Source organism: Mizuhopecten yessoensis, unplaced genomic scaffold, assembly GCF_002113885.1.
Source record: "Mizuhopecten yessoensis strain PY_sf001 unplaced genomic scaffold, ASM211388v2 scaffold7713, whole genome shotgun sequence".
NCBI lineage: Eukaryota > Metazoa > Mollusca > Bivalvia > Pectinida > Pectinidae > Mizuhopecten > Mizuhopecten yessoensis.
The window spans coordinates 821,779-842,451 of record NW_018407185.1 but is presented as its reverse complement, the minus strand read 5'-3'; the positions used below and the strand labels follow the sequence as shown (position 1 = coordinate 842,451).

At 35.9% G+C, this 20,673-nt stretch overlaps 2 protein-coding genes across 3 annotated transcripts in view; one reads left to right on the top strand and one right to left on the bottom strand.

The window, feature by feature from the left end:
• LOC110454163 overlaps positions 1–20,673 on the top strand; it is a 223,410-nt gene that overhangs the window by 119,286 nt on the left and 83,451 nt on the right. The window lies entirely within an intron of this gene.
• Positions 11,644–19,268, bottom strand: LOC110454169. Of its 2 annotated transcripts, none has more exons than XM_021503546.1 (7): positions 19,059–19,268; positions 16,461–16,775; positions 15,642–15,866; positions 14,878–15,048; positions 14,474–14,542; positions 12,948–13,026; positions 11,644–12,648 (listed from the first exon to the last, which is right to left on the bottom strand). In XM_021503546.1, the coding sequence occupies exons 1-7, from the start codon at positions 19,138–19,140 to the stop codon at positions 12,231–12,233; spliced, it is 1,359 nt and encodes a 452-aa protein (XP_021359221.1). In that variant the 5' UTR covers positions 19,141–19,268; the 3' UTR covers positions 11,644–12,230. The 2 variants fall into 2 exon arrangements, with proteins under 2 accessions (XP_021359221.1, XP_021359222.1); XM_021503547.1 differs by having other exon boundaries at positions 14,890–15,048.

Here is a 20,673-nt window from a genome sequence, read left to right as displayed (position 1 = left end):
CCCCATTTCGAAACACAAGAATTTTTGTTTTATCCGTATTGACTGTTAGATCCCATTTTTTTGTGTACGATTCTAAAGAGTTTAACATATCTTGCAGACCCTCTGGCGTTTCGGAAAAAATCACCATATCGTCTGCGTACATTAAAAGGAACAAATTCAGTGTTTGAATTTCTATCGACTGACAGTTGTCAATCAAAAATTGCATTTCGCAATCATTAACATATAATGTAAACAATAATGGCGATAAAATTTCACCTTGAAACAATCCATTTTCACAATTGAAATAATTGGATAATGAACCATACGGTTACCTCACAAAATCTGATGACCGCACGGACGGACAATGGCCAAGCGTGCTATAAACGACTCTATGTGGCACTAATAGACACAGCACTGCACATCGGTTTACTGTCACTAGGGCATTTTAAGAATCTTAAAAATAAGGGGCTAAATCTGCATACCGGTCCGGGATCATTTGATTCCAATGTTAAAGTTGACCAATATTGAACATTGAAGTGACAAAATTTAATTTGAGAGAGAGAGAGAGAGAGAGAGAGAGAGAGAGAGAGAGAGAGAGAGAGAGATCAGTAAAAATAGTCCACTCAATATATTCAAACCTTTTTGTTGACGAGCAGCTATTGATTGTTACGTCATTGGTCTGTGTGAGAAAATTACGTCGTTTTCTTAAAAATTGATGACGTTTTTCTCACAAACAAGTGACGTAACACTTAAAACCTGCTCCCAAGAGAAGATGACTCTGCAATACGCAAAGACGTTATAAATGACAGTATGTTTGTAGTGTAATTTGAGCGCGCTTTCATTCTCGAGCTTCAATAAAATAAAACAACTTACGGATTATTTTGTTATACATGCATGTTATTTTATGTACTTAGTCAATATGTGCTTTATAACTTACATGGTTGATATTAAGGAAGCAGATGGTACTAATACGGGTAGTTATTTTATCACATTTTTCTTTCACTTCTTCACCGTTATCTTCACGTTCAACTCAGTCATTGTCAAAATCTGTTTCACTAGTCATATTCAAATCGTGACCATATTAATGTCAAATAAAAGGGCTTTACACAATAATTATGTCTATTTTTCATTCCGATAGTTCTGAAAGCACATGTTTTACAAAGCCAGCCGAGTGTCAAAAACGTCAAACCTGAAACGAAATGACGTCAAAAGTATGTTACACTATTGTGCGTCAACATCTGACGTTACGTCACAGCAAGAATATTAATGGAAGATCTGCGTTACCAAATAGAAAAGTATCGAAATGAGGGACTCGGGGGCTTATACACAAAAATACACAAGAGCTTTAAACATTGATCCTACTTTCTCTCAATCTAATTAAAAGTATATCTTCACATCGCTCCTGTTTACTGATATGTCGCGTTGACTCGACATATCAGTAAACGGGAGCGATGTGAAGATATGATTTTTATTAGAATGACTTTCTCTCCTATTCGATTTTGATTTCTGAAATTTTGAGAAGGTCAATCGATAGTTTTCCATTTATCTTTGTTTATGTTTATGTTCATATTCGCAGAGACTAAATAATCGCACTGACACGACTTACTTTGACATTCATCACACTCGAGGAATAAAACATTAGCACTACCATGACTTCGTTAGAAACAGATAAAAGATCATTCAGTTAAAATAACTAAGCATTCTGTTTTATTTCAGGGAAAGAGTAAGTTGATATCAGATTTGAAAATATCAATACTCAACCATTTCGTCACCAACGCAAATCTCGAAACAAAAAACAACAAAAACATACAAGTATCTATAAAGGATGAAACAATAGTTCTAGATGGTTTGAGAAAAATATTGGATATATAGTCTGGATTATCTACCTTAGTACAATTTTTCTCCGCTAGGTATCGGTTCGGTCAGACTGGATTACCTTCCTTAGAATCATTTCTATCTGTTCTTTGAAATAATTTTTGTATTATGAGCTGAAGCCATTGGAAACCGCCGGCATTTTCCGTAAACGAGAAAAATAAGTTCTCGTTTACGGAAAATGCCGACAGTTCCCGATTGCGGTTCGGTTCTATATCTATCTGTCTAAAATAATCAAACACCGACTCTTCCGAAAATTCTTTTTGAAGTTAGAATTTGACGGGTTTCAGGGTATTTCGTTATCATAAAGTACCTTCTTGGTACAAGTGTTCAAAGTCTAATCAGCTTAATAAGTCTTTAATCAAATAGTCAATATAGTTTCTACAGAAATTTCTAGATATTATTCAATTAAAGCCTTTGGCTGAGGTCTATACCTTGATTNATTGATTTGCATGGACATACATGAAAACCCTGGGCCTGATGTATCTTCCGATGAATTAACAATTTTCCATTTAAATATACGTAGTTTACGAAATAAGCTAACTCACCTTGAAAATATTGCAGACGAATTTCACGTAGTATGTATCACGGAATCCCACTTAGACAACAGTATATCTGACGAAGAAATAGCACTTCCAGGTTTTAATAATAATCCTTTCCGGAAAGACCGTGAATACTCACAGGGTGGGGGTGTCGTTGTTTATATTTCGCCTTTAATTTCTGCCCAGCGGCGTTTGGATTTAGAATTTCCATCAGGTGAGGCCATCTGGGTCGAAATTATTTTTAATAACTCCTCGTATCTTCTATGTACAGTATATAGACCAAATGACTGTGTAAATCCATTTTGGGAACAATTTGAAAACTCCATTGAAAATGCACTTGATGAAAACCCACATGTCATTATAGTTGGTGACATAAACGTTGACCTACTGGTTGAGACTCGTCATAAACTGAACGACATTATCCGCACGTATCTGTTTTCTAATGTAATAAACCAACCAACTCGGGTAGGCCAAACACGTGCTTCGCTCCTTGACCCCGTGCTCGTGAGCGATACATGCGTTGTTGGTTTTTCCGATGTTATTGAAATTGACAGGGACATTTCGGACCATGACGCTACTCTCGTTGAAATTAAACTAAACATTTTTCTTACTAACAAATTTAAACGCATGATTTGGTGTTATAAAAATGCTGACTATCCTAAATTTAATAACCTGTTACAAAACACCGATTGGCAATACGTATTTAGAAATGCTTACACATGCGACGATATGTGTTCGATTTTTACAGATAAGTATTTGGAATATGCTCATCTTTGTATTCCAACTAAGGTTATTACTGTTAGACCAAATGATAAACCGTGGTTTACTACTGAACTACGTCGTGAAATTAGAATTAGAAATAGATTGCATAAAAAATTAAAAAGAGTTTTTTCTATAGAGAATTTAGCTAAATTTAAAAAACATAGAAATCATGTCAACAATCTCAAACGTAGAACAAGAGAACTTTTTTATGCTGATATTAATGGACTTTTAGATAACTATGCAAAAACTAATCAAAAGAATTTTTGGAAACTGGTTCGGAGATTAACTAAAAGTGCAGATGTATCTTACATTATACCTCCTCTAAAAGACCCTATTACTAATTCTACTGCAGTAGATGATGAACGAAAAGCTAATATTTTAAATGACTATTTTGTGTCTATCTCTACTATAGACGACTCAGGTGTACCTTTACCACAAGTTGATATGAGAACCCAAAGTCGCATAGATAATATATTTTTTACACAAGCTGATATTGTTGACATCCTTAAGTCTCTTAAATTAGGTAAAGCTGTTGGATATGATAAAATTAGTCACCAAATGCTTAAAAACACAGCTCTTTATGTTTCATTTCCGCTATTTCTTATATTCAGAAAGTCTCTTGATCAAGGAATTTATCCCAATTCCTGGAAAAAAGCTTTAGTCATGCCCATTTTTAAGAAAGGCGATAAACAATGCCCCAGTAATTATAGACCAATAGCTTTATTAAGCACTGTAGGGAAAGTTTTTGAAAAAGTTATTACAAAATTTCTGCATAATTATTTATTAGAAAATTCATTGTTATATAAATACCAATCTGGATTTCAGCCAGGTCACTCAACAGTACATCAACTAATTGAAATTTATCATAATGTATGCATAAATCTAGAAAACCGTCATCATACCTGTCTTGTTTTTTGCGACATTTCCAAAGCTTTTGATCGGGTTTGGCATGCAGGTCTTGTACACAAATTAAAAAGCTATGGAATTAATGGAAATCTTTTAGACTGGCTATCCGATTATGTACAGAATCGCCATCAACAAGTCTTCATCCACAATGTTACTTCTCATACTAAAACAACTAATGCTGGTGTACCCCAGGATTCTGTCTTAGGTCCGCTTCTTTTTCTCTTGTATATCAACGATATAACTGATAACCTTATCAGCCCTTCCCGTCTTTTTGCTGATGATACTTCCCTATCCGTCTCTTCTCCTTCCGCAATTGAACTTGAAACTACTACTAACCGAGATCTTGAAAAAAATCATAACTGGGCAGAAAATTGGCTTGTTAAATTTAATCCTAATAAAACCGAAGCACTACTAATTTCAAATACCAATGCTGAGCTTGATGTCAATCTTATTTTTAATAATGTTAATATTGATTTTATTGAACATCATAAACATCTAGGCATTTTCCTAGATGCTAACTGTAAATGGACTTACCATATTGATAACATTTGTAAAACTGTTACGAAACAAATAGGAATTCTCCGCAAGTTAAAACATACTTTAAATCGCAAGACATTAAACAGAATTTATCTTACTGTTGCGAAGTTTGGGACGGTTGTACAACTGTCTCAACGTCGCACCCGCCGCAAACTTCAACTTTTCTACAAAATTCACAACGATATGACTCCCTCCTACCTAACTGACCTTCTCCCGCCACTAGTAGCTACTTTAACTCCTTATAATTTGAGAAACTCTGAGAACTATTCCATTCCTAATTTCCGTTTACAATCTTCACTTAAGTTCAAACCTCCTACTTTAAGATTATGGAATGAGCTTGACACTATTATTAAAACTGCACATTCTTTTAAGAGCTTTACAAACTGCCTCAAAAATACAAAATGAAACATTTAAAGTGCCTGTTTTTTACTTAGCCGGTGACCTTAAGTTAAATATTTTACTAACCAAACTCCGTCATAAATGCAGCCCTTTAAATGATGATCTCTTTAATGTTAACCTAATCAACTCTCCTATCTGTGCATGTGGATATCCTAATGAAAATGCTCATCATTTCTTTTTTACATGCAGTATATATACTGATCAAAGATTTCAAATGTTTAGAAATCTTCATAGATACTTTCCTCTAAGCTTAGAGAAATTATTGTATGGCCATGAAAATTATTCGAGTGACGAAAATAAAAAAAATATTTATATATGTCCAACAGTATGTATCGAGTACTCGCAGGTTTTAATATGGTCACGTTCTTCTGTCTCCTCTCCAACAGTCCTCATTATCGTTCATTTTCATTTCTTAGCTTGTGTCCGTATTACATGACAAAACGTGCACTTGTGTGTTCCTTATTATTTTAGTAATCCTCTGCAATGCTTAACTTCCTTTTAAGTGCACGAGAGCGTGAATGCAAGAGGTGTGCGTGTGCTTGAATGTATGCGAGTGAGTGTGGAGATGTGCGTTACGTTCTTTCTGTAAATAGCTCCACTTACCGTTGTATTTAATGTATGTAATATAGGCATGTGATGGGCCATTCAGTTAGTCAGTGCGGTGGAAACGAATTTTCGAGAAAGGATGGAATGAAAAGGAGAAAGCCACAAAGCACGGGACGTGACGAACTGTTGAATAGTTGAAAGTATGGAATAATGCCAGGATATCAATGCGCTGGCTGTGGTTCCATTTCCATGACAAATTTTAAAATCTACCTTAATTTGTACATAAAAGTAAGAATGAATGTGTGCATTATATGTTGAAAGTAATAATCTCTCTCTCTCTTTCGTTTTTTTGTAAATATGATGTATATATATGTCATCTTGTTACCTCATATTGTTAAATTTTATTGGGAAATGGCTTTATATAAGTTCGAAAACTTGTGCCCAATCCCAATGTATATTTTGATGTAAATAAAATATGTTTAAATCAAAGTAACGTACTCTTTAGGCTTTACGTTTACATATTATTTCAAACGCCAGCAGACAAATAAAGGGCGATATGCAATATTGTATCATTAGACTTGTGATACTATTCATAATTGTATTTCAACAATGTTCATATATATTTTTATGATTAACTATCCAGAATGAAGGGAATGCTCTCATACTGATTTCTACCTGAACTGTTTATCATAAAGATGTTTCACATAACATTTATATACAGTATTTTGTTGATAATTGCACTATATCAGACCTTTAAGTCTAGTCTGTATATGACGCGATATTGCTTGTATATATTTTGTCTAAACTGTTTGTTATAAAATTATTTTATGCTTATAAAAGATACATGGTTGAACAGCATGTTTTTATTAAAACGAAGCATGTACTATGTTAAGTCGCTGAAACACGGTAATGTGTATCGTCCCCTAGGGTCGGGAAACAATGGTGAATAGCTTGTTTTAGTTTTATTAGTATAGCGTCCTACATGTATTAACAGCTAAGGTCATATAAGGACGTAACAATAGCGAATTGTTTGCTTTAGTTTTATTGGTATAGTTTCCTACATGTATAAACAGTTTAGGTCATATAAGGACGTAACAATGGTGAATTGTTTGGTTTAGTTATATTGGTAAAGCGTCCTACATGTATTAACAGCTGAGGTGCTATAAGGACGTAACAATGGTGAATTGTTTGGTTTAGTTTTATTGGTATAGCGTCCTACATGTATAAACAGCTAAGGTCCTATAAGAACGTAACAATGGTGAATTGTTTGGTTTAGTTTTATTGGTAAAGCGTTCTACATGTATTAACAGCTGAGGTGCTATAATGCCGTAACAATGGTGAATTGTTTGGTTTAGTTTTATTGGTATAGCGTCATACATGTATAAACAGCTAAGGTCCTATAAGAACGAAACAATGGTGAATAGTTTGGTTTAGTTTTATTGAGTAAAGCGTCTACAGCTAAGGTCATTTGAGAACGGAACAATGGTGTATGTCAATATGAAACATTTTTGACATCGGTAACAAAATGAAATGTATTAGGTTTCAGTTTCAATATTTATGATATCAACAGAAAAATATACATATAAGATAACTAGAAGAAACGGCTTACTACAGCTGTGAAAGGAGCGTGACGGTTTCTGTTTTCCTATCTTGAACGTTCCCTTCCTTGATAGTAACATTCCTGTTACCCTCTGACGATGTTTACATGTTACAGTAGATAAAACGGTATTATGATTACTGTCAAAATAATACATTTTGAGATATTTTGTGTCATAGATCATAGAACTTTGGTATACAGACTAGTAAACACTTTTGCGACATTAGATGAGATAGCTTAACATACGTTTATCTTCCCTTGTCTGTCACATATATCGAAATATGACACAAAGATATGTTTTGCAGGACTTTTATATGAAGTATGCATTCAAGCATATGTGCATTCCTCAAAGATATTTATCAAACGGATAAAGAGCAACGATTTCCAAACCTAGATGAACACCTAACAGATTCAGTATTTAGGGGTTTACTCCGAATATCACGAGTTTCGTGATAGATGCCAAATGCTTACCAGCAAACTTACAACACGGTTTTTCGAAAGATACAGGTTCATAAAGGTTTTGAGAAAGTTTCATGGACATCATAATTATTTTATTTTAAAGCATTCATTTTCCGTGTGTAGTATGAATACCGACGTTTGTTGTTTTGCTAGTAATTATAATTAGTTGTTTTGCTAGTAATTGTGATTTGTTGTTTTGCTAGTAATTATGATTTGTTGTTTTGCTAGTAATTGTGATTTGTTGTTTTGCTAGTAATTGTTATTTGTTGTTTTGCTAGTAATTATGATTTGTTGTTTTGCTAGTAATTGTGATTTGTTGTTTTGCTAGTAATTATAATTTGTTGTTTTGTTGTCACTGCCCCGGTTGTCACTTTAGTTCACCACTGATGAGTCCTACATAGACTAAATATCCATATTGTACAGTAAAATGTTTGTTTGGACTTTCACCACTGTAGAACATAATTGACTCATCCAGATTAATGCATGGCAGAGTCTACTTAAGCTACATGGGGTGAAAGGGTTAATAATAGGTGCTTCATTACTTCGTATTTCTAGTTGCACTATGCTTGTGTGGACTATCAGTCGACGATCATCTGATTCTTGAAATTTATTCCGGCACAATTTACATGAAAATTGGATTCAAAAATAAATTGTCATGTAGCCAAAAATAATAAATGTTAAGGCTTTAAGTAGAATTTTAGGCACTTTTTTATTGTTACATATGCATTCTTTTGTGGGGGCCGCGTTGGCCGAGTATTTAAGTCATCGTGTACGCTCAGAACATACAACTGTGCATCATTGTCCGTGCTGTGGTTTGTTTCCTCCTTGTCATCCCTGCTACAGGCCCTCGTACCCACATTGATCTATCATGATGCCATCCTTCCATTCTTCTTGATTATGACTGGAAGGTGAATAATGATCTTTGTGGGAGTTACCACTTCCCAATTTTTCTTAATAATATTGGGACTCCTCTTGATGATCCTCTACCTCGATGGAATATGCACAAAGCAGATTGGGTCCAATTCCAACACAGGTGCAATGAGAAACTAACCACAGAAAATTTTACTAACCTCGACGACCCAATCAAAACTTTTACTGAAACACTCTTTTAAAACACGCAGTAATCGGGCAGCTGCTCTAAGACGTGACTTGAATTGCCCAACTGCTTCAAACTACAGTGATTTTAAAATTTGGAGGGCAAAGGCTCGGCGATCAATTAAAATTGACAAAAGAAACAGCTGGAGAGAACATGTATCCAAGATATCATCAAACACGTCCTCAAAAAAAGTATGGGATATGATTCGGAAAATAAGTGCGAAAAAGAAAAAGTCAACATCCTCCCACCTCATCTAGGGTTGAAATTGCTGATGCATTTTTGCAAAAAAACATAACTAAAAACTCATCCCCTTTAAACCACTCCCGAAAATTCCAGTCTTTAAAGAAAAAAAGGGAAAAGAAACGACTAAATTTCAAATCATCACACAAAGTAAGTTATATTGAGCCATTTACCCTACCAGAACTTGTTGATTCGCTTAGAAAATCACAGGACACTGCTTCAGGTCCTGATGCTATTCCATATCAATTTCTCAAGCACTTATCAGACTCGTCACTAACATGACTTCTTTACATATTCAACCAAGTTTAAGCTTCCGGAAAAATTCCCGATTCGTGGAAGAACTCCACAGTTAAACCTGTCCCAAAACTGGGAAAGGATACTACCGACCCAAACAACTATCGTCCTATTTCTCTGCCTAGCTGTGTATGTAAAACTTTAGAACGAATGATAAACACAAGACTGGTTTGGTTTCTTGAGGCCAACGATATAATATCCCCTCTTCAAAGTGGTTTTAGAAACAGAAGAGGGACAAATGACCATCTCATCAGATTAGAGAATTCATTCGAGAGGCTTTCGCCAAGAAGGAACGCCTTGTCGCCGTGTTTTTTTATCTTGAGAAGGCCTATGATACTACATGGCAGTATGGCATCATGAAAGATCTTCACGACATTGGCGTACGTGGAAACCTTCCCAATTTTATATCTAATTACCTATCAGATAGACACTTCAAAGTCCGTTTTGGTTCAACTTTTATGAAATGTCTAAACAGGAAATGGGAGTCCCACAGGGTGGAATCCTATCAGTCACCCTGTTTGGTCTTAAAATCAATGATATAGCCAAATGTCTTGGTCAATCAACAGAAGGGTGGTTATTTGTGGATGACTTCTTGATCTGTTACAGATCTAAGAACATGCACACGATAGAACGACAACTTCAACAGAGTTAAAACAAACTACAAAATTGGACAGACTAAAACGGCTTCAATTCTCTAAATCTAAAACTGTGTGCATGCATTTCTGTCAAAAACGAAAAGCACACAATGACCCAAATCTTACACTCGATGGCACTAGAATTCCTGTTGTTGAACAGACTAAATTTCTCTGTCTCATTTTTAATTCAAAACTCTCTTTCAAACCACATATAAAGAATCTGAAGGATAAGTGTTCCAAAGCGTTAAACATTATACGAGTCCTTTCTCATACTGATTGGGGAGCGGACCGTGAAATGCTTTTGCGCCTATACAGATCACTTATTCGAACAAAACTAGATTATGGTTCTATGGCATACGGGTCGGCGCGGAGTTCGTACCTGCAGATGCTAGACCCAATCCATAACCAAGGGCTACGTCTAGCCCTTGGAGCTTTTCGAACAACACCTGTAAAAAGCCTGTACGTTGAAGCAAATGAACCATCCTTTTACGACAGAAGGAAAAAACTTGCATTACAGATTGCAGCTCAATTAAAATCAAACCCTAAAAATCCTGCTTTCGACCAAGTATTCAACCCAAAATACCAAAACATATAAATTTACGCAAAACCAAAACCTTCTGCCAACATTTATTATCCGAATTTCAAATTTCCTGCAAGAACTCAACATAAAGTTGACTGACATAGCTGAATTTAACATATCTGATGTTCCTCCGTGGACCATTCAAACACCTGATTTTAACTTTACATTACATGAGCGAGGGAAATCAAGTGTTATGCGGGAAGAACACAAATCCTTCTTTCGGGAATGCATTTCGAATTACCCTTCTCATACACAACTTTACACCGATGGTTCCAAAGAAGGTGATAAAGTGGCAGCAGCCTGCTGTACTGCTAATGCTTGCACTTCAGTTCGACTACCAGATGACGCATCCATCTTTTCTGCCGAAGCATGCGCCATAGGTTTGGCCCTCGACCATATCGATGAACACCGCATTAAAAAGGCGATCATTTGTTCTGACTCTCTATCTGTCCTACAGAGTTTACAGTTACGAGATCCTAACAACACACTCATACAAAACCCTGCTCTTCGAATATCTCGTTTCTTAAATAAGTCAAAAATAACTTTACTATGGATTCCGAGCCATGTCGGAATTAAAGGCAACGAATGTGTTGACAGGGAGGCAAAAAATGCATTAAATCTCCAACAAACAAATATCAAACTACCATAGACAGATTTTAAACCTACTATTCGTACAGCCATTTAAAATGAATGGCAGCAACGCTGGTCTCTCGAGACCACCAACAAACTTTTAAGGTACAACCGAAACTGAAAACATCTATTCCAAGTCGGAAAGATCGTAGAGAGGAAGTTGTCCTCACTCGGCTCCGTACTGGGCACACATATCCTACTCATTAGTACCTTTTAAAACGAGAGGATCCACCTTCATGCCACGCATGTGACACTCCATTTACAGTGGAACATTTTTTAATAGAATGTTCCGATTTTAAACACATTCGTGATAACTACTTTCGAGTCCCGGATATGAAAACTCTTTTCAGTTCCGTGGACTCGAAGGCATTATTCAACTATTTGAAAGATATCGGTCTATTCTATAGACTCTGATGTCTTTTAACCCACCTTACCCTTTTTTGACGTTATATACATCACATATTCCATATCATCTATTCGTTAACTCTTTTATTATTTTACCCCCTTTCTATTTTCATTATCTACACTTACAATGTGACTGCTTTTAAAATGAACCTTTTTATCTGATTTTATCTTCGGTACTCATATGTTTGTTAAAAAACCAAATCGCTATGGTTACCGATCGGTCTATAACTCTGAGATCATTATTTCGGAATCTGCTGACGTTACCTGCCTAAAATGTTCTAATTTACCCCTGCTGTTCCACGACGTCTGTCTTGAGTTTATTAGTTTGGTCTGGTTTAGCTCATATGATTCACGTGCTTCTGTTATCACGTTACACTGTTAGAAATACGGACACACAAAGAGCACACCACTTAACAAATTCCAACATTCACGTGTTTACAAAAAGTTTCAAGTCATGTCAAAATACTACAAAAATAAATACATATTTCTGTTTTTTAATGTTTAACGATAAACAGAACTTATGTCGTGATTTGATTAATTAATCATTTAGCACCGTTGCCACCGCCTCATCTCCTCCATTCATAAATATGTTGATGGTATCTCCATGTTAAACGATGTCGTTCGGGTAATTCCCGAAAATCTGTAGAATCCCAGCCCGCATTGTTGCTTCTTTTGGTGCATAAAGATTCCACACACATAAGTTAAACGCAGCTAGGGATAAAACAAGCCCAATTACATCTCAACGAAGAATTTACACATAAATTTCGTCGCTGGTGATTCCTTCGAGATGAAATATTTCCATAGCGAAAGACTCGTAACTTCCGGTCTCGTCGTCAAACTCGTCGACCTCTCGCACAATGTCGTTCGTAATCATAGACAATTGACATGATGATGAGGAAGGAAGGCTGACTGTTGAAAATTTCCGTCGACCCTCCACACGACCTTTACGAGGGGTAGACGACTGCCCTTCTAGTCTCATTTTCCCGATCTGCTGAGCGAGGTAAATTTCCGGAAGTGACATACACCTACCGGGACCTATATCCGGTACGTCTGACTCTGTCCATCTGTCTGAAGTGTAATCAAACTCCATTCCGTAGTTATCGCGCCCTCCGTCAGGTGTCGTTTTGCTGTGTCGTCTTATCCGTAATTTCGGGTGTTTATTTCGCCACCTGTTTAATTCCATAATTTGACATTATTTACTTTTATCATTTCAACAATACTTCACAGCGCCTATCCATATCCTGGATTTTTTCCATCATATCTGATCACGCAACTTAAAAAACTAATCATAAATAGATTTTGGTTCTACCGAGGCATGGACTGAGAAGGGATATTACCTCCTAAGGTAAGGTGCTTCGCTTATTAGAGATCAAACATTTTCCTATTTACTTCCGGATACAAGGAAATAAGTTAAGAATTGGAAAAGTTAATAGATATTTAAAATTTAACCAGCTGTTACTATACTTACCACTTACGACCAAAATACACTACAGTCAGTGTAAATAATATAAATGCTACCGCCAAGGCACAAGATACGGCTACGGTAACTGTAAATAAAATGAAGTTATAGTTATAGCCCGCATAGAGGTGGTGATATGTTATGCTTTTACATGGTTTGAAATTCTATATTATGATATGCTATGTTTTTAAATGTTATGTTATCAGTCCTAGAAGGACGCAACATCTATGTGATGCAGTGTAATCATTTAGTTTGGCCTACTGTGTCTATTGTAAAATTGTAAAGGGCGTGATCACCTATGTGTGTGTTAGGTTAATTTTTGTGGTAGAATATTAAGTTTTGATATAATAAGTTATTCAGTGGAGTATTTTTTATGTTTAATAAATTCAACAGTTTGATATGTTTTGATATTGCTTATGATACATATATGATGTGTTATAAACTGTTATTTGTATGTTTATATTGTCAATCCTTATGATTTTAATAGTTGTTTCGTTATGACATTTGTCTGTTGTGAAATGTTTTGTAATGATGTATTATATCATGTAGTATACTACGTAATATATACTACATGCAAATACATCTTCAATACCTCAGGGGTTACGCTCACTTTCGCTCTTAACATCCCTGGAATATATCATGACAAAATCGAAGACTCATTGTGCACCACCTTGTGGATGAAACGAGAAGACTAGACTGATCCATTGAGGTACATCCAAAGAATCGCGCGGCACAATAACGGTAAAATTGATCAGCCTTGAAGTCGGGCGTCGCTCCTTGCCTAGCGATTGTTCAGGGTTTTTTTTACCCGAGACTAATCAAATAGTTATCTTCGTTCTCTCACTTTTGCCATGACATAATTCAGAGTGCAGAGAGGGTAAGTGAGCGTGACCCCTGGAATATCAAGGCTGAATTAAACTTAATGATTAAGATATCTTATATAATGAGATTGTGTGTTATCGTATGAGATGTTATAATATGAGATATATTATGTACTGTTATATAAAACCATGAGAAGATATATTATGTACTGTTATATAAAACCATGAGAAGATACAAAATGAGATTGTGTGTTATTGTATGAGATGTTATTGTATGATATTGTGGTTTAGGGTATGATATGTATATATATATATATATTATGTACTGTTATATAAAACCATGAGAAGATATGTTATGAGATTGTGGTTTAGGGTATGGTATGTTATGATACCATTTGTTATGAAAGGTTGAGTCATAAATATTTTATGAAGTGTAATGTTAAATAAACGACTTATTTACGAAAATAGTCAATGAGTATAAGGAGATAAAAATGAAATCAATAATGTCACAAAACTTTACAGAAAATAAGAATACTTTAATCATATATACGACACAGTAGGCAGTTCTTAACCAACCTGAACATTCAAATACAGACATGTACACTATTAACTAATGCTGTTAAAAATACGGGAACATAAAGTTTGAATTTTAATGAACCGATACCTTCATATTGCCAATAATATACGTGCAAAAAAATAAAATATAGAACTTACCGGCCGACACTCCATTGTTATCAGAAGGCGCGGAGCAATGAACCTTTATTGTCGAAAACAGTGGGAAAGCTACAAAATACGATATATTACAGTGATGAGATACACATTTTCAAATAACCGTTGTCTTCAGCGTCCTTTTGAGAAATATCTCACATTGGTGTCAGTTTAAATTAGTTTTGTTTTTGATTTCATCTTGATGTTAAGTTCAATTCCAAAAAGGCATGTCGACAAAGATCAATTCACGAAGATACACATCTGAAATTATTTAAACCGGTCGCACCTTCCTGAATACTTTGATCATGACGTGCATTTCCGACTCTCCACACCTGAGTCACTTGCATTTCATTCCATGATGTTTCAATCATAATGAGAAATTATCGAATGTATTAGGTTTCTTTGGTCACCTTTACATATACCTGTGTACTTAACCCAGAATCCTCTTGGGTAAGAAGTGAAGTGAACGCGCGCATCCGATGTGTCACCGGAACTCGAGAATTTCACGTGTATGGTAGAGGAGGAGTGAAGGTCGACAGTCGTAGTAAACCATGCCTGAGTGTCTAAGACTTGCACTTTTCCTGTTATAATTAAAAAAGGAAACATCGAGTGTCTTTTAAACATTTTAAAACTCTCATTTTCAGCCTGAAACATCTTTAAATGTTTTCTTAGAAATATTCTGAATATCAGAAGTGTGTTGTTCGAAACTTTTTGTTCTTTTATAAAGTGTGTTCCCTGTTTCATAGGATTGTAATGGTTTCATCCTGAAACGACATAGATTCTATGTTTCCTAGAACTTAATAAGACCATTGGATACGGGTTTTTTCAATATCTTTTGTATTGGGACGTCTTATAATGACGTCGTTTGAAGTGAAATGTCTTTTTGTTTTCTATGATTGAAATATCTCTCCATCTGATAAAAAACAACTTGTCAAAAGACTCTGGCTGTTGCAAATAAAATTTCACATTTAATTTCAAACCAATTGGAATAAGTCATTAAGCTTTATAAAATCCGTGTCTTTTATCTCAAATTCGTATAAGACGTAAATAATTAAAAAAAGTATGCAAATATATAAAATTCATATATGTACAATTATTTGTATGTCCTTTCAATTTAAAGATTCATAAATAACCTACAACTAACCTAGCTAAACATGCAAATGTCGTAAATTACCCTTTTCATCTATGACCTCAAATGTCCATCTTGGTTGCTGGTCTGTGAGGACAGGATTGATAAGAACAGCAGTCATAGTCACTATACCATTATCCGAAGCTATCAACTCACACTGACAGCCATTTTGTTGTGACGATGGTGAGCCTGGGAATCCCGGACTCGTTAGGAACCCGGATGTCACGCCCGAAATCTCGGTTTTGCTGCACACGTTGGTCAGTCTGTTAACTGTTTGTTATGAAAATGGGGGACACATAAAAAGCACATAAGACTTGGTAAAAACACTATACTCATTTTAATGTTTTATGTTTTCATGTGTAAATTGATCATGGATATCCATCGCTTAAGCATTTTTTCTATCATGAGCTGTCATCTCTATTCACACTTAATGATATGACACTTTTCGGGTGAATGTAACCAATCTCCTTCCCCGGCCGCTAGCACTAAAATGAAATACATATATAGTATTGGTTCCTGTATATGAAACTTATCAAGTAATATTTTTGAATGACGCAATATCAACAGAACCAAGCGATTTAACTGAAGACAAGAATTTAACGTCCACAACTGTATGTAATAAGTGTTTCAATAGATTACATGGCATAAATGACTACAGCGACTATTGAGCTGATGACTCAAATGTCTCTGAGGAGAGCGCCACTAACGGTAAAAAGTAGCAAGAATATTAGTGCCTCCTAGATATGCAAGGGACTTAAAATCAACTAGCATCACTTCCATGGATAGATTTAGTTATCCAATCAGAATCCACGGTTTTATCTGGTGGAATACTCTTGCAGTAGGGCAGGATTAATGTAAAAATACCTGTCAAACATTCGTAGCGAACGTGGACCAAGTTTGAAGAAGATGACGTATTACAATTTCCAGACAGGAAGTCATGGCCGATCAAATTGTCCCGCCAAAACGTGTATTGTGCCGTCTGCCTGCCGTTGAAGTAAATATCATGTTGTTGTGTGGAAGCACGGCAGTATTGATTACAGAGGGGGAGTTCGCATGTGGACGCCGAAATAGACCCTGGCCAGTCGGTCAAGATCGTCTGATGTATGTAGATCACTTCAGATTGACCACAGGTCAAAACCAGTGGCATATTGACGTGGGAGCATTTGGTATGGATGGAACCTGTGGACAAAAAACAAAAACCCATTATATTAAATTTGATTTGAATCCATGAACAGGTTTGGTCCTTTTTAAAGGGACAACGTCATGATGCCAACATGTTAATTGGTCTTTGTTTTCTAGAAAGCAATTCAAGAATTCTGACTTTCTCTTTCTATGTCGTTTAAAAGGAATTCCACCGTTGGCTTGTGAACAAAGAATTGTTGGATATGATGTATCTTTACCATACGTCTAGGTAACTGTGCCATCACCTGTTTCTTCTTTTCAACATATACGTGATGCCTTCCTATTAAGGTGGAGTCCACTTCTATGCTAAAAATCATATATGGTCGGCCTACGCAGCGATTGTTTTCAAAATTTGAAACACCTTAGCCAGACTGCAGACAGTATTGAAAATAATGAACTCGGCTACCTAAGGACTTATTTGGCCAAATGGGAGCTCCTTGAAGTACTCCGGCTTAAGACATGAAGTTATACTTACTCAAGAGCCTGAAACATCACTATTTTAATATAAAGCTGATTTTTCCTTAAAATGCTGTTGCTTAGATGTAGTAGATCATTTTTGTACTTATTTACGGAATCTGTGAAGCCATTACTGGGTTCTTTGTGTCAAAACTGAAGTCCAAAATGTGCTAAAAGGATCACTTGGCACAACATCACCTTCCTCGTGTTATACTTTGTTTTTGCAGTCCACCAATTTTAAATCGCTTTAAATTATGCTACAAATACATGTATATATATTATTTTCATGGTTAAAATATTTTTAAACTCTGAAATCGGTTTATTTCCAACACTTTATATGAATTGACCAATATTTTTGAAAATTTGCCATTTATCTACCTGCATGTAACCCATTGCCAAATTCATTAACTATTGTTCTTGTAGTAATATTTGCACATACTTAGTCACTTACAGATTCCCACACATGACTAAAAACAGGTGTGTCCCAATTTATGATGTTCTAATAGGTCATATTATACCTTGCTGTTCAGTTTGACATACCCAACTGACGCGCAAAAACCTTCGTTAAGTATACGATATAAGCTTGTCCCCTATTCATGCACAGTATCTGTATTGGAAAAAGTTGCAAAATTAGGTTCAAAGATTTTAACAAGAATATGTGCAAGTTAAGAAATATTCTTCAGCCACTGGATGGTTAGCTATGTGAATCGCTCAAAACTAAGGGAACTGATTTTATAAAGCTGAACACCTTATCTAGGTATATCTCTGTAGCGGCCACGTTCGATGAACAGATCATGCGCACATCATCGTATCTTAGAAATATGTTTTAAGCAACACCAAGTCATAAGGTTCCTATTTCACAAACTAGTAACTCTTGACCAATCAGTCCATGCATTTGGAAAGCGATGATGAAAGCAGCCTTTGTCTTTATGAGTATCTGTATACTGCAATACGATTGATTTATTATCCCCCGCTTTCGCCGAAACGGGTGATATTAATTTGGATTTGTCCGTCTGTCAGGCACGCTTCGTTTCCGTGCAATAACTGCAACAAATGCTAATCGATTTTCTTCAAACTTGGAAACAGGGTTAAATGCCTTAAGGGCTCGGCCAAGGTCAATGACCATTTTCAGCGGACTTTATTTGGCAGAGTTATGGCCGGTTGAATAACAAAAACTTCATTATCTGCCGTTTCTGTTCATTAACTCTCGCAAATATTATCCGATTGCCTTCAAACTTAGTAACATGGTTCAAGGCATTAAGGGCTCGGTCAAGTTAAACCTAACCTCAATAGTGTTCACCTACAATATGCAAGCGGGGGATATAAATTCCACGAATTTGCTTGTTTGATCATATTTCTGTTTTACTAAGCTTCATTGGAATAATGACAGATGAGGATCGATAACTTATCGAAAGAGCATGAAGGCCGCGAAAAGTTTTTTAATCCCAGTTTTCTTGCTACTAACTAAAAATGGCGAGTAAGTTATTCGACATTTGGAGAGAGCAAGTCGAATTTTGACTAAGTAACACGACAAATTGAAGAAAAAAAAACCGAAATACTTTACCTGGTCCTTTTACATTACTTATATTTTATTTTGTATACGTCATTTTTCTAATAGAGCGAGATACAAATATGTCAAGATATTCTTTGGAACTAGTATCAAGAACTATCAACTCGCAAATTGAACCCTTTGAATGGAATCTGTAACTGTATGTATGCTGTAATAGCCTAAGGCTATGTATCTCATACCGGTGGTGAAAAATGTTTGAAATTCTGATGAACCTAAAAATCTTCATTTTTTAATCAAAATAGGAATATAATTACCTTTATAAACAGCATAAGTCCTGTATAGATATCCAATAAGAAGAGTGACAATCAACTGGTATCTAACACCGCACATTTCCATTTATGTCCGTAATTTAAGCAGATGCCAAACATTAAAGCAACAAACTACTTTTCACAATAACTAAAATTTCTTTTGTCCATTTCCATTTGTATGCAGTCAAGTTCCGAACAAAAATTCCTGTAATACCGAATTTTAATATCTATCCCTTGAACTACACACTCGTTTATGGTTTAAATATATAAATCAAAATGGAATTCTAAACGTCCGTTGTTCCTCTTTCACGTTCCTGCGTGCGCTGAGTATTACATTCAAACGATGAAGGACACTAATGCTGTCCATGCATGTTGTGGTAGATCTAAACAAGGCATTGTGTATCAACAACAACCACTTGATGAAGCTCTAATTGTTTTACGACTTCAGGAAAGTGTTTCCCCCTCTCTGGGTATAATTTCACCAATAACGTTTGTGTACATTGATGTGTCGGACAAGAGGTCATTTAGTGTTCGCGGACATCTTCAATCGTCCCTCTATACAAGTTTATTGTCCAGTTCCAGGGTCTTAGTCCCGATATGTTATCAGTTGTGTTTTTATTGCTGTTTGACAGCAAGAAGTGTGAAGATTTTACAGGCGTACAATCAATGTGTAAATATAACAGCTCGTGTCTGAGTAATTACATCACTGATATTTGTTCAGTCACTTATTAACGATTACAATAGTGCAATAACAAAAACGTTTAATTGATTTGTATTATGATAGGCATTAAGCAACATCTTCTTTAATTTCCGCCGAGGTAAAAATTTGACAGATGCTGACTGCTGACGGACAAACTTACAACACAGGTTTTCAACATTTATAGTCGATATCACGATCTCATTAGAAAATATGATCTTCCCTTGTATAATATGAAGACAAATGTTTTTGATTGTATTTCGTAGTGTGTCATGTGTTAGTGGAAGTGTGTGTCATGTGTTAGTGGTAGTGTGCCATGTGTAAGTGGTAGTGTACCATGTGTTAGTGGTAGTGTGTCATGTGTTGGTGGTAGTGTGTGTCATGTGTTAGTGGTAATGTGTCATGTGTAAGTGGTAGTGTGCCATGTATTAGTGGTAGTGTGTCATGTTTTGGTGGTAGTGTGTCGTGTGTTAGTGGTAGTGTGTCATGTTATAGAAGTAGTGTGTCATGTGTTAGTGGTCATGTGCCATGTGTAAGTGGTAGTGTGTCATGTGCTAGTGGTAGTTTGTCATGTGTTTGTGGTAGTGTGTCATGTGTTAGTGGTAGTATGTCATGTGGTAGTGTGTCATGTGTTAATGGCAGTGTGTCGTGTGTTATTGGTAGTGTGTCGTGTGTTAGTGGTAGTGTGTAATGTGTTATTGGCAGTGTGTCGTGTGTTAGTGGTAGTGTGTCATGTGGTAGTGTGTCGTGTGTTAGTGGTAGTATGTCATGTGGCAGTGTGTCATGTGTTTGTGGTAGTGTGTAATGAGTTAGTGGTAGTGTGGCATGTGTTAGTGGTATTGTGTCATGTGTTAGGGGTAATGTGCCATGTTTTAGTGGTAGGGTGTCGTGTGTTATTGGCAGTGTGTCGGGTGTTAGTGGTAG

Coding starts and splice junctions, on each gene's coding strand:
- LOC110454169 (XM_021503546.1), bottom strand. CDS start 19,140: ATGGAAATGTGCGGTGTTAGATACCAGTTGATTGTCACTCTTCTTATT. Junction 14,543..14,877: donor GTACACAGGTATATGTAAAG/GTGACCAAAGAA, acceptor CGTATTTTGTAG/CTTTCCCACTGTTTTCGACA. Junction 13,027..14,473: donor TAACAATGGAGTGTCGGCCG/GTAAGTTCTATA, acceptor TTTTATTTACAG/TTACCGTAGCCGTATCTTGT.